The sequence below is a fragment of the Convolutriloba macropyga genome, chromosome 2 (genome assembly GCF_964194025.1).
Source record: "Convolutriloba macropyga chromosome 2, txConMacr16.3, whole genome shotgun sequence".
Classification (NCBI taxonomy): domain Eukaryota; kingdom Metazoa; phylum Xenacoelomorpha; order Acoela; family Convolutidae; genus Convolutriloba; species Convolutriloba macropyga.
The window spans coordinates 56924650-56940198 of record NC_134469.1 but is presented as its reverse complement, the minus strand read 5'-3'; the positions used below and the strand labels follow the sequence as shown (position 1 = coordinate 56940198).

The 15549-nt window shown below is 33.8% G+C and overlaps 1 protein-coding gene across 1 annotated transcript; it reads left to right on the top strand.

Annotated features, from left to right (window-relative positions):
• Positions 1-2012: 2012 nt before the first annotated feature.
• Positions 2013-6102, top strand: LOC142334940 (uncharacterized). The gene is made up of 3 exons (XM_075383269.1): positions 2013-3745; positions 3923-5388; positions 5486-6102. Exons 1-3 carry the CDS (start codon positions 2013-2015, stop codon positions 6100-6102), a joined length of 3816 nt encoding a protein of 1271 aa, XP_075239384.1.
• The last annotated feature ends 9447 nt before the right edge of the window (positions 6103-15549 follow it).

Below are 15549 nucleotides of genomic sequence, written 5' to 3'. Positions count from 1 at the left end.
AAAAGCTTCAAAAAATGCATAAAGTCCTTATCAAACAAAAACTTCATTTAGCAAATCGTTCTTCGTATGCTGATATAATATCAGCGCTCCTGTTGGCTATACCTTCAGGTGTTAGTTAAACTAGTAAAACATCATTTTTTCAGCAAAAAGGAGGAAAAAAAGAAAGGATTTTTTTTAAAAAATGAGATTTTTCCGGTTTTTTTTGCTTAATAAATTTTTTTCGACGGAACGAAAACTCAAAACCTGAACGCCATTACCAACTGTTTTTTGTGGGCTACCGATATGAATAAAAAAATTGACCACATTTCTTCTAAAAAAGTTGAAAAAAAAAACGAAAAAAAAATTTTTTTTTGTTTTTCATGGTGACCTTTGACCCCAAAAAAGTCGGCTCCAACAGATAGTTGGGATGAAACTGACTATTGGGTTGACACTATCAGACACTGTACTACAAAAAAGCTCATAACGCTCGTCAAAATAAACTCAATCCTTCATGAGATAATTAACCATTAATTAACAGCTAATTAGCAACTAATTAGTCTAATTAGTAATTAACGAAAAAAAAATTCCCATTTTTTTTAACGGATTTGTAATCAGTGGTACATGCTTGTCACTTTTGGTCATAAGGGTCAGGGTCGAAAAACGGCTCCTTCACCGATTTTCAAAACATCTGGACATTAACGTCTCATTAACATCTGGCATTAATTAGCAATTGAAGTACCCGAAATAATAATGATACACCAGGTTTTTTCTAAAAAACCAATTTTTTGGGGGCTGGAGACAAAATCATCTCATAACAGCTGTCATCGAAAAATGCTTGCAACAGGGGGCTTGTCATTGGCTGTCATGTGATGACATTGATTGATCATGATTGACAGAAAATCTAACTTCTTTCCTGATAAAGATGAGGGATTTTTTCTTGTCGGTTCCTGCGTTTTAGTGCCCGGGGAGCATTTTTGGTTATGATGACCAACATCGTCAGACGCACCCATCGGCATCTACAGTAAAAAAAATACAAAAATCGCTTTTTTTTGCAACATTAAGCGAAAAAAATTGAACATTTCATTTGCTTTTAGTAAATTTTTTAGCTGTTCAAACACCGTGACAGTAATAAAACTGTGCATGATAACCGTCCAAAGCATCCCTTGTACTTAAAATTTAACAAAGTGTACAAAAAAGCGATGTTTTTGCAATATTATTCAAAAATTCTATGGAAATCAAATCAAAACTTTCTTTTTATGTAGGCTACTGGAGTGTAATATTACATCTAACGGATTCAAACACAAATGTTTCCTCTACCCTTATGTCATTGGAGCATATTATCTATGAAAATGAAGAAAAAAGATTAAAATATTTGATTGAAAGATCATTGAAAATTCATAAAAGTTTACTTTGACTAAACCTAAAAGTTAGCAAATCAAAAAATTGCAATTGATATGCTTTCTTACATCACATATTACTAATAACTAAAAAGAACTACCCCTGGTTTTAAAAAAATCTTTTTATATATTGTACTAATAATTCGAAAATAACAAACAAGTTTTATCATGTCAGTGTTGTTCAGTGAGAAACGTAAAGTCAAGCGCTACTTTACGTTCAACGCAACTTGATATGTTCATAGTAGTTGACTAAAGCGGGGACGCGCTCTTATTATCCAATCAAATTCGAAAATTTTGAAAGTTTGAATTGCGCGCGTCTTATATGAACCTCGTGTGGAATAGAAATAAATTCGCCATTTGAAGTTGAGTTACATGTTTACGAAAGTTGTCATTATCTCTGTTAACTTTTGAATCTTGAATTTTTCAACTATGGTTTTCAATTGCAAATATTGTTCGGCAACTTTTGCAAACAGAGGAAATCAATCTCGCCATGAGCATCGCTACCATCCCGACGAAGTAGGTTTACCAGTCTTTACCTGTTGTATTTGTACATTCACTTGTAGAAAACTTTCTGAACTGGAACAACACATGAGGACTTGTCATCAAAAATTTACAAATTGTTGTCGGTCCTGCTATATGGGCTTTAACGACACCAGATTATTTGCTCAGCATATGAGTTCTTTGCATTCTTTACCTGTCTTTGGCGATCAATTCCAACCAACTCAAGCGCCGGCCGAAACTGCCTTTAATGGTACCCTTCAGAGCTACCATCTGCCGCCATCACCAACCCAAGCCAACACAGACCTTGCTCAGTTCATGCTCCAGCATAAACCACAAATCGATTCGCTTATAGAACAAAAACTCTCACAAGGATCACAAAAAGTTCAATTTAGTGCTCATCTTCAACTCCGAAAGCCGAGTGAAAACGAAGATCAGGAAGATGAGCTTATTGAAATTTATGCAAATTCGCTCATGACACCGGTGTATAGTCAGGGACTTAGCAGTGAGACCTTCTGGACTATGGTCGAGAAGATGATGATAGTGCTTACGACATTTGCCTCTAATGGTAGTGGTTGGGTGCTTGAGAAAGTTATCAAAATAATTGTGAACTTTGCCCGTTACCGACCTATAACTGGCTCGTCTTACATTGCGTTACCATCAAAGTTACAAAATTGCCGCGGTTTACTTAATATTCGTAACCATGAGGACGCAAATTGCTTCCTTTACTGCTATATTGCTGCATATCATATGCATAACAATATTAGCTTAGATCGACCAGGAAGGAACTACAACACAGACAAAACTTCACCCGAAACGTACAAGCAAGCCAACCTTCATCAACCAACTGGACACTTCGATATGCCCATGGGGCTAGAAGACATCAATCAGTTCGAAAATCTAAATGAAGTTCGAATCAACGTTTTTGGTTATGATGGTAGAGACTTATTTCCACTCAGAGTGTCAAAGTTTGTCTCAAACTTCACAATTGATCTTTTGCTTTTATACCAAGCAGACTGTTACCATTATGTGCTGATTACCAACTTGGTTAAGGTGGTTTGTCAACTCCGAAATACCAAATTTCGCTTTGCGTTTCATATTTGCCGGAATTGTTTCTGGTTGTGTGAAGAAGGCCTTGCAAAGCTTACCGCACATATGGAAACCTGCTGTGAAAATGCGCCGGCTGTTGTTCGATTACCAGCTCCGGGAAAAAATTTATATAAATTCAAAAACTTGGCCGCTACCTGGTTTGTTCCATTAGTCATTTACTTTGACTTCGAATCCTTCTTGTATCCAGTAGCAGGATGCACGCCCCACGGGAACAACTCATACACCAGAGTTATTGAAAAACACGAGCCCTGTGGGTTTTCACTTGCGGTAATTGATCACTACTCAACAAAACCCATCTTCTTCCACGTGGACAGCTCTGAAGATTGCATTACTAAATTTGTAAACATGTTACACACACTAGCCAAGGATATATACAAGCGCAAACGAGCTTTTCCTTTCTTCAGAGGTGACCGTAGCCAGTATCCGAAAAGTGCAGCTAGCGAATGTTGGATATGTAACGAAGCCTTTGACGATAATGATGAACAATCATCAATTGATCTGGATCACTGCCACTACAGCGGACAATTTCTTGGCTGGGCTCATGAAAAATGCAATCGAGCACGAAGGAACGTCAACTTTACCCCTGTGGTGGGTCATAATATACAAAATTATGACCTTCATCACATTTGTTTAGCCCTCCAATCTTGTGAGCCAACGACCACTGTAAGTGTAATTCCATCTACTGATGAAAAATACATTTCCATGAATTTTGGAGTACTCGTGGAGACCATAACCCTAGATGATGGAAAAGTGATCAAAAAGTATGAAAATCTGAGGTTCATTGATTCATTCAAAATGATGAATTCGTCTCTCGAAAAGTTGGTTGACATTTTACCAAGAGATCGTTTTGGAATACTTGCTTCTGTCTTTCCTAACCTATCCTCAACAGAATTGAAGCTCCTGCAACAAAAAGGATATTACCCCTATTCATATGTTAGCGGTCGAGAAAAGTTCAGCGAAAAATCCTTACCGCCTCTCAATGAATGGCGTAACACTTTAGAAGGAAACGCAGTAACAATAACTCAAGAAAACTTGAACCACGCCAAGACGATGTGGAACACTCTGAATTGCCAAACTCTACAAGACTACCACGATGCATACCTGAAAACCGATTGCGCTCTTCTCGCATGCGTTTGTGAATTCCACAGAGAGCTCAGTTTCTCCACCTACAAACTCGATTGCATGCACTTTTACACACTGCCAAATATGGCTAAGGAAGCATCCTTGAGAATATGCAAGGCGGAGGTCGAATTGCTTACAGAACGCGAGCACCTCGATATGATAGAAGGAGCAGTACGTGGGGGAGTATGTTCAGTCTACGAGATGAGAAAGTTTACAGCAAATAATAAATATTTACCAGATTACGACTCTTCACAACCCTCGACATTTGGCTTCTGCGTGGACGCCAATAACCTATACGGTGGCGTCATGCAAAATGAAAAACTCCCTCAGTCAGATTTTACGCTTAACTCTGATATTACACTGGCTGAGATACTAAACTGTCCTGATGATAACCCTGTCGGTTACTTCGTGGAAGTCGACTTGCATTATCCAGCAAGTCTACACGATTACCATCAGGACTTCCCCCTCGCACCATCGAAAAATATTGTTGAGGATGACTGGCTCAGTGACTACCAAGTGAATTTGCGAGAGAGTCATAACTTACCTCCCTCAAAAGTTCCAAAACTGTTGCAGACTTTCTTCGACAAAGACCATTATGTGTTGCATTACAAGCTGTTGAAACTGTATGTTAACTTGGGATTAGTCGTGAGGAAAATGCATCGTGTGCTACAGTTTACTCAAAACAATTGGTTAACACCCTATATAACCCTGAACAGTGAGAAGAGACAAGCGGCTTCGAATAAATTTGAGGAGAGTTTCTATAAACTAATGAACAACGCCGTTTATGGGAAAAACTGCGAATCGAAACGTCGACGGATGAAAATCGAGCTTACGAGAGACGCAAGACGAACCCTAACCATAGTAAGCAAGTTTGAGTTTGAAAAATTCAAAGTGTTTGGCGAGAACATGGCAGCTCTCTCCTCCCGCCCAAGAAAGATCTATTGGGATACACCAACTATAGTAGGGGCCACAATACTTGATCTAGCGAAATACTACATGTATCAGTTTCACTATGGAACAATGCGATCTTCATTTGACTGTCGATTACTTTATAGTGATACTGATAGCTTGCTATACCGGATCAATTGTGAAGATCTCTACCGTGAACTGAAGGAGAGCAATGTTCTTGATCAATTCGACTTCTCAAACTACCCAGAAGATCACGAACTCTACAGCGAAGAAAATAAGCGCGTCGTCTTAAAATTCAAAGACGAATTTGCTGGGGATTATATAAAAGAGTTTATCTGCCTGAAGCCAAAGCTGTACAGCATTACTTCCACTAGTGAGTATTTTACGTTTAATGATTCAAGAAAAAACTAACAAAGTACCAACTAACCTTGTATGATTGTCATAATTTGACTGCTTTTTTCTGTTCATAGGTAACCGAAAAATGTCCGCAAAAGGAATAACAAGAGCAGCTCAAAATTTGCTTCGACATGCAGACTACAATAATACACTTGTGACTGGTAGTACACTGCGCGCTGAAAACACAAGGATTGTTTCGGAAAAGCATGTTCTACAAACGGTTTCAACGAATAAAATATGTCTCTCTGCTTTTGATAATAAACGCCATATTTTGAACGAGGGAATTAAAACACTACCATTCGGCCACTATAAAATTGATCATTGCCGAGTCGAAGATTTTTCTTGGGATAGCGATGAAGTAGAGTGGGACTACGAAAATGTAGAAAATTATGCTCACCTTCTCCTAGATTCGAGTCCAAACTGGGACCATAATAATAGTTTTGTTGTACCGGATACAACAATAAGTGAAAGCCCGGAAGAATGGGAAACACCTGACCCAGGATTTGCAATGACAAGTATTATTAACGAGGACGATATTGATAGCGATGATATCGTAGATTTCGATGCTACCACCAGCTCCAGCTCTTCCTCCCCTAACCCATTCATTAATTATGAAGCTAATGAGTGCAGTGAAAGTAGTAGTAGCGATTATGAAGAAGAACCAGCATTTAAAGTTGCACGCAGACAATAAACTTATTGTACTTAACTACGTAAATTGCGCCTTTTGAATTCCTAACCGTGTAAATTTTGTGTTTATGAGTGCTAAAATACGTTTCAATAAATTGTTCACTTGCAGCTCTTATCGGAACGAAATTTAGAACAAAGTTGGCTGTTTGACCGAAAACAAGTTTGCCGCCTTGGAAATAGTCACATCTGGTAAAGAATGAAAGTTAATCCCTTTCCGTCTAGGATAACCCCCTATTATCCCATGTTTAAGTATCGTAGGATAACCCCCCCTCTCTTGAGACAGTATTTACTTACTACTTGTCTGCATAAAAGTTTTTAAGGTTGATGATTCCGTTGCATTCAATTTTGCTTCTTTTTTGGTTTTTGGGTTTTGTTATCTTTTAGGATAGCTATTTAGAACATGCGAAAAATCTAGCTGTCGTCTTTGATTTTTTCAGGATAAACCTTCCGCAAATTTTTACCTCGCAATTTTATGTTTATGAGGAATACTTTTTTGTACCTGTTCATAGTCTATCCGCATTTTTTCAGAGCAATTTTAACAAGAAGGAAGTTGCAAATGTTTAAAGCAATGTCCACGTTTTAGCGTCTGATCAATAAAGTTTCAGCAATTAAAACTCCCTGAAGTTTATTCTACAGATCAGTTGTATACCTGTTTTTTTAAACTATTTTTTTGTTTTAATTTGGCTCCAGAGTGGTCAGATCCGTTATACAAATCGGTTCCGCTTAGAAAAAGTAAGTTTATATTTGTCTTTGGTTGCGATAAGTTTGTGAAAATGTTAAATTTGACCACTATGGAGTAAGATGACATAGCAATTCCCAGTTTCTCATTCAAGAACATGTGAATCGGCTACCATTAGTTACCTTGTGGGTGCAGTATTGAGTAAATAAAAACTCATGCCGCACATGAAAAGCTCGCCCCTGAAACATTTCCATTGGAAGTTTTCAATACAAATGCGTTGTATCATTCAAATACAGAAAAACACTAAATTTTAGGACATTATTTAATGATTAACTATCAGGCACCGGTCACGTTTGGATGCTTTAATGCTGTGAAAATATAAGAAATTTTTTTTTAAAAAAATGGTATTTAGAAATGAGGGCCAATATACAATGAAAAATTTAAGATTAATCCTTTTTAAAATTTTACACAGACCTAATGGAAGTCCCAGCAACTTCAAACAAGTTAATTAACAGTTTGTCGTTGCCAAAAACCTTAAAAGCGAACGCAAGGCGCTGGTATTTTCCCAGTTTGAACAGTTCTTTTTACTTTCCAGACCGGAAACATAATATATCCTAATGACCATTTCCGTTCCTGTTATTTATAACGTTTCAATATTTTTCTCTAAATTATCCCACAGACACATTGCATCCAAAAGGCTAATACTACAGTTTTGACATCTAATTTTGTAAAAAAGAACGCTCTTTATCGATACAATTTGTGTTTGGATGAATGCCATCTTTTTCAATATATGATCTGCCCAAATTATAGAACAAGATTTTATCATTGGTGCCCTGAATTGAACTGCACCGTCATTAAAAGCGCAACTAAATTATCTGTCCTAGTATAGTTTATTTCTTCTAAAACGCTAGTCTTTTGAGAAAAAAATTTTTCCTCATCTATTCGGCTGCCTCTTCATTATGATCCATCTGCTTTATATAACATTCCGGGTTAGTTGAAGGAAGGTAAACGTTAGTAAAATGTTCAGGCTTTTTATTGTTTAGGGTGAATAAGATAGGAAAACCGGCCTACTGACAATCTCATTTTGAAGTACATGTTTGTACATGACAGAAGACATTAAGAGCTGTTTTGAAAACCTGGAAAAACTTTTGTCTAAATTTTAGTGCGCTCCGCTAAAAAATTGTCTGACAATTAGACAATAAAAAGGTTTGATATCAATTTGTTTGTTTTGGCTCCCCAAATTTTTTGTTTGACTGCATTTGGTTAAAAGCTTCTCGATGTTTGAGTTCTACCTTTAGGTTTTTTGACAGAGAGAGAACACTATATTAAGGTATAGGGATAGCTGTCTCTAATTTTACACTATGAGCAGGTAATTTATGAGCAGGCACAGATAGTTTTTTTGGGGTTTATCTGATCAAAGGTCACTTGAAAAGGAAGCCATGCCATCTACTAGCATGTTGGATAGAAATTGCTGTTTAATAGGCTATCAGGAATTTTTGCAGTCTACTTTTGAGTACCTGTAAACTTACACTTGTATCTCGCAGGTACAATGGTAGTGAGTTCCACTTCAATTACACATGATTAAAAAAACATTTGGAAAAGGAAGGAACGGATGGAATATTTCCTAGTAAAATTGATTGTTTAAAGCGTCTCTTAATTCTTTAGCTGGTAATTTAAGCTGTTAAAATGCTCTTTCTTTCAATCGTAATATTTCGCAAGTGGGACATTGAATTTTTGATCTCGATCAGTCGTCGTATACCAATTACTTTTTTACGTTTTCCTAATTTATTCGACACCCTGATGATAGAATGAGAATATAAACACTTCTAAGCCCAATTCATCTGTTTCTCACAGCAAAGCATCAGAGTTGAACTTACATGAAAAAGACATAAAGCCGAATTCTCTAAATGACCAGTGACAAGTGCGTGGAAAAGCATGATTATTACTGCGGTGGTACAGTACATTTCCAATAGTTTCGATACCAAGAGCCATACTATTCATAACTTTTTTTCTTATTAGCGCTTCAAAACAATGACGACTATCTATGGCAACACCCAAAATATTTATACTGGTTTGATTAATTTATTGTTGCTGCTCCTCAAATGAAAGACTGATAACCACTGAACCTGTTATCATTTTTGCGCACAAACGTATTAAACTCAATTTTTCGGCATTCAAGTTTAATTTGTTGATACAAACAAAAGTAAGCTTCCATTTTTCGATGTTTTTCCGCAAAGAGTTTAAAGCGATAATGAAATTTTTGAGACACCAAAACAATAAACAATCATCCGCATACTGCAAAAGCTTATCAGTTTCGCATACTTGCTCTAAGAGATCTTTTATATATAAGTTGAAAAGATGTGGCCCTAAAACTGTCCCCTTAGGAACACCTTGATTAAGTTGTATACAATTTGACAGAACTCGATTAACGCAAACTTGTTGTATGCGATCCGTAAGAAAACATTTTATTCTCCTGTAATGCAGAAGTTGAAAAATTTGGAGATTGTAATTTTCTCAAAAAGAGTTGATCTGATAGTGAGTCAAAAGCTTTAGCTAAATCGAGCAAAATGGCAAGAACATTATTACCTTTATGAATTTCATGTTGGACCGATTCAATGGAAAATAGAATAGCACCTGCTGATGCCATACGTCGAAATCCACGTTCAAGTGGCCTAGTTTTCCTCCTACTTCGTTGTTATTCCTCTTTTTTGGTGCGCTGTTAATCGACCCCATCTTTGATTTCTTAGGTACATAAATTCAGTATCAGGTTTTTATGTTTAATTACTCAAAAAGAACAGCCAGGACCAACTTTTCGTCTCGCATTAAAATTAATTGTTTTAGATATTTAAAATTAAAAAAAGACGCGTTGCAAAAAATTGAAGGTGTATGTTAGTAAATAGAAAATGAATGGATCTCTCCAAGTGACCCTAGAATACGCTGCCCTTAATTATATCCAATAGGTTGTCTGTTGAAAAAAAAGAAATTCCAAAAGATTGTACTGTGTTCTGTAAAAAGAAAACAGTCCATGTAATCGACTTTTGACTTTCCCCATTTTTAAAAAAATAATAGTGATATTTGAAACCAGGAAGTTATAGCAAAATTTAGTAGTGAATAAAACAAGGAAACCAACCACCAGTAAAATTTGACCATTTCTCCTAACGCTAATCGCGCATATCGAATCGGGCCAAATTTTACTGCTTGTTGGTTTCCCTGTTTTATCCACTACTACATATTACCTTTATATTCACTCAAATTCTATCATTTCTTGTATCACTTAGTGCAGTCCACTAGTACCGAGTTAAGCTGGTAATTGTCCATTATCAGACGGATAGTCCGGGTTCTATCCCCACCGACTCCGGTGGACGTATCCCAGATACTAGTGTAACTAGAGAGACCTTGTAAAAAACACGTAAACGAACTTGCAAAAAAACGTTAACATAAAAATAAAACTTGAATAAAAATTGAAAAAAACATTAAAAAATAAAAATTTTCATATATCCCCCTAATCAATATTTAATCAATCTAAAACTAAAATTTTCTGTCTCACTTGGCGTAGTGGTTAAATCATCGAGTCTAGTTAAGCTGCTTTAGCAAACGGAAGGTTTGGGGTTCCTTCCTCACTGACTCCAGTGAACGTCTTCGATTCGATGAAATACTATAAAACTAAGTGAGATAAAAAACCAAATTCACAGTTCTTAAAAAGGATGATCCCTGCTGTGAGACTGTATATGGGACACACTGTGATGGGTATACAGTCAAAAACCCTAAGATCGGTGGAAACACAGTGATCAGTGTTTTTCAGTATAACTAGTGAGACCGTGTAACAAGCACGTAAAACCAACTTGCGAAAATAACCTGAATAAAAAAAACCAGCTCTTTTATAAACTTTTTAAATTTTGCTAATATTTTGCGAATCACTCTTTAAGAGCGAAATCGCCCCTATCGGAGTGATGCCCTAGTACAAAATCACAATTTTTCGCGCTTAAAGAGTGAAATCACTCTTTTTTAATTAATTTTTAAAATTATCTAAATTTTTTTAAAAAATTTTATTTTTTTTTTACTTTTCTATATTTTTTATTTTAAATTATCTATTCTCTTCAATAAATTTTTATTTTCTTTTACTTATTCTATATTTATCCCATTATTAATAAGAAATGAGACAAATTTATAATATTTACATGAACAACTTTCTTCATTTTGTGTAATAATAGGATTGGGGGTTATATCAGTGTTAGGACCTTCGGTCTTGGTTCCCCATCTGCTTGGCTTGCCACGGACTTCATCCGTTCGCAGATTTCTAGTAAATCCTTTAGGTATATCCACATCTGGATGTTGTCTTTTTACATGAGCATTCATTCCATCATATCTCACAATAGAAGGGCAATATAGACAACTAACTTTAGTAGAAGTACAATTTCTACATGTATACTTGCTTTTATCAAAATCAGTTAGTGGTTTTACATAATTACATCTACTACAACATCTAGTTATAACTTTAGGATTAGGACTAGGATCAATGCTAGGATTAGGGCGAGAGCTGGGATTAGACCTAGAGTCAATACAAGGACTATATCCAGATGCATCTTTAAAAGAACAATCACTTTTTATGCAAATACCGCTTCAAGTTTTTTCACCACACACACATTTACCAATTTTATCTTCATGACATATTGAATAATGAAAAGCTAGATTAAAGGGAGCTCCACATTTATGATTACACTCTAAACATTTTATAACCAATTATGATGGGGTAAAATCTGCGTATTTGCAAAAGAACTTCGTTGGGCAGTTTAACTGATTATAAATAATATCTAGGATTTCAATTATATCTTAAATATTATCTTTAGATGTGATATACTCAGCTAAAAATTTCTTCCCCGTCATATTGAGCATATTAGTTTTAAATCTTCTGTCTAAAATCATTTCAAGGTCTAATTCTTTTTTATCTCTGATAAAATTTATAATCTTATCTCTAAATTCTTCATTATTTTCATATAGATTGCTTAAATACTTTCCCCCTTTCTATTTAAAATCCCATTCTCTTCATTAAAATATTCTTCTTGTATTGTATTTCGTGGATCAGCAAAGCTACTTTGTAGATCATTATCCAACTCTTCTCCATATCCATAGTTAACCAATGTACTTACTCTACTCAACATTGCGCTTGCTCCCATTGCTATACCCCCAGTATTTCTTGATATCATATCTGGATAAAAATAACTAATTAAAATTAAACCTGAGCTTATAATTCCACCAATAATTGATAAATTTTTTATACCTTTTCCTGTAACCATTTTTTGTGTTGAAACATCATTCTGTTTTTAAATATTATTTAATTTAAGACGTTTATTAAAACAGAATATATATTTATCGTTATTAATAACATTTTTATCTGTTGCATTTATCATGAGTGGTTTCATGTATGCTATAAGTTTATTTATATCTTCTCTTTCTAATTCATCTTTTAAACTAAGAGCTTTTAAATCGAGGAAACCAACTCTCGAGTCATATAACAAAGTTCTATTCTTATCAATAATAATAAAAGTGTTCTCTTTCCTATTTTATTTAATTATACCATAACGAAGTTCATCTGACATTCCATCTGTACAATTATAATAGTTACTATTTAATTCACTAATTGTTTTATTGAAGTTATGTTCACATTTATATATTTCATTAAAATATTTAAATAGATTAGCTCCATTATAAGGTGTTAAATAAATAGTATCACAACTCATTCTTGCTGTATTTATTATTTGAGCTGGTTTATGACACATTACAATCATTTGCAAATTATAATGTCTTCCTTCTGTGAAATAATAAGCTATATCCTTGTTTAACTTATCACCCATATCATCAAGAACAATTACGCTATCTTTGAATTTAGACTTATTTTTTGATGCGATCATATTTATATCACATTTATTAAATCCAGTATAAAACTCGCCAGTCTCAAGATCTATCCAATCTCTATCATCTTTACATACTATGATTATATTTTTAGCTTCATCAATGTAACCGCTTGGCGGATCTTGATCTTCATCTGCAAAGCAGCTTTGCTGATATAATTTTAAATATTGTCTAATAAAATATGTTTTACCTGTTCCAGTTCCACCATAAAAAATAGTATGTAATGGTGATTTTTCATATTCAAATCTAACTAGATTTCTATTCATAAATCCACCAAAGCTTTCGTTTTTACTCGGTTTTGTATATTACTCGGTATCGAATTATAAAATATAAAACAAAATCCATTTCTGATAATAAAAATAAAAAGTATACTTCCTTTATCCATTTTTATATATAAAATTTGTATATAAAAAATGCTTTTCCTAACTTTTGAGGAATTCGATAATAAATTTAATATTGATAATAAAGCTATGAGTGATATCAGAATAAAAGATATTAAAAAAATATAAGTCTAACACCAATTGAAATAGTAATGAGAGATCAGACTCTAGATAACACAAGTGAACTTAACACCAACATTATTTCAAATTTACATCCAAATGAAGGTACACATTGGGTTTTAGTTATAAGAAGAGAAGATGGTCCAATGGCGAAGCATGGGCAAATCCCCATATATTACTTTGATAGTTTTGGTATAGAAACCCCACCATTATTCCTAGAAGAATATGTTGATCTAGGCTCTAATGGAAGAATACAACAATATAAAGAATCTTTTTGTGGGGCTTTTTGTTTATATATGATCTACCTTATTGATAGAGGATTTAGAATTCAAAGTGCTTTGAATATTCTAGTTAATCAAAGTAAATGTCCTGAAATAAATAATGAGTGTTTTTGTTTGTGTTGTAATGTTAATGTTAATGATAATGTTAATGATAATGTTATTGATAATGTTAATGATAATGATAATGATATTGTCATTGATAATGATAATGATAATGTCATTGATAATGATAATGTTAATGATCTACGAAGTAGCTTTGCTCATAATGATAATGATCTACGAAGTAGCTTTGCTAATAATGATAATGTTATATATCAATTTGATGAAAAACATCAAAAGGGTAAACCCAAAAATAAAGAATGTCCTACTAACACTATCTCTATAAACATAAATGAAGATAAACAATCATGGCTAAATAATGATAATATAATTACTGAAGTTACACTCCCAGAGAACTTTAGATGTATAATATCTGGTCTTAGTGAATGCGGTAAGACATTCTTATTAAAAAACTAATTCTATCTAGTATATACTTTGATAGGCTATACATCATTGGACCTACTGGTGATCAAAGTGAAGGTGAGGAGAGAATAAACCCAAAAGCAGATATTGAGTTCATTAAAAATATAAAAAAGTTACCCTCTGCCGATAAACTACTCAAAGACTTAAAGAAACTAATGATATTCGATGATGTTAGAGCCAAAGAACCAGTTATTAATGAATACTTCTTTAGAGGTAAACATAATAATTGCAATATGATATATCTTAATCAAAATCTATTCACAATAGATAGTCAGAGCGTTAGAGAGAATTGTAATCTATTTATTTTACTTGAACAAAGAAGTAAAGTCCTCATATCTATATATCAAGATTTCTTTAATAATGTTGCACTTAGTTATAATGATTTTGCTAATATATGTAATAAGGTATGGAAAGAACTTTATAATTACATTGTCATTGATATAACTAAGAATAAAAATATTTATGGTAAACTAAGAAATAATTGGGTTCGGAGAGTTTTGTAGTTAGGTTTAAGTAAAAGTATGAGTATCGGGGAACCTGCTTCGCAGATAAGTCTAAGTAAAGTGTAAGTATAAGTCTAATTCTATGGTTATCAGGAACTGCTTCTCACAATGACTAAGTCTATATCTATGACAAAGTATAAGTCAAATGTATAAGTCACATCAAATGTAAAGTAAAACTTACTACATCACCATTAAAGTCTATAGGTCTTCCATGCTTATCTTTAAAATGAAATTCAATATATTCTATTCTATCCTTTTTTACATTTTGATATAAGATGTTATTCGGTGTAATATTTATTACATAGCCTGGTGGTTCTGTTAGAGTAGAAGTATACAGTATGTTTGTGCTATTACCATTATCTTTAACACCAGATATAACATTACAGTGAAAGTTAATAGTACTAAAACCCATAATATCAACACTTTTCTTAAATGTATATTCACCTTTTTTATAAACTATATTTCTAAAGCCAGTAATGGGGCTATTGATTATTCTATGTCAAATTTAATTGCACCTTGTTTTACTTCCATTAAAGTTTTCATTGTATTCTTATCAGGTTCTATTATAGCATTACCATTAGTTTCTTCTTTTATTAATTCTGCTATTTCGTTTAATTCATATGCAATTGGTGTAATTGCTTTGTTATCACTATTGGGTTTCGCCCATCCGTGAAGCGGTTCCACCGATGTTTCACTATATAAGAATTGATTGTTCCCTCTATTCACATTAAACACCTAATTAAAAACTTATAATCTAATTAAACCTAATTTTGATGTATTAAGTATAGGTTCACTAAAGTTAGACTTTTCTGTTGGCTTTGTCATTTTAATGTTAGGTATGTGTTCTTCGTTAGTTTTAGTTAAAGATTCATGTATATTTTGTACTCCCCTTAAGATTAAATTGTCTGTCATTTTTTATCTAATGAAAATGAACTTTAATTTGGATACATCTTATGGTTATAATAATGATATACACAAAAGTAAGATTTTAAAGTATAAACCAAATAATCTAGCAACAATGAATACGGTTAATACCAATATTAATATCATTTTCAA

Coding starts and splice junctions, on each gene's coding strand:
- LOC142334940 (XM_075383269.1), top strand. CDS start 2,013: ATGGGCTTTAACGACACCAGATTATTTGCTCAGCATATGAGTTCTTTG. Junction 3,746..3,922: donor GATGGAAAAGTGATCAAAAA/GTATGAAAATCT, acceptor TTCATATGTTAG/CGGTCGAGAAAAGTTCAGCG. Junction 5,389..5,485: donor GTACAGCATTACTTCCACTA/GTGAGTATTTTA, acceptor TTCTGTTCATAG/GTAACCGAAAAATGTCCGCA.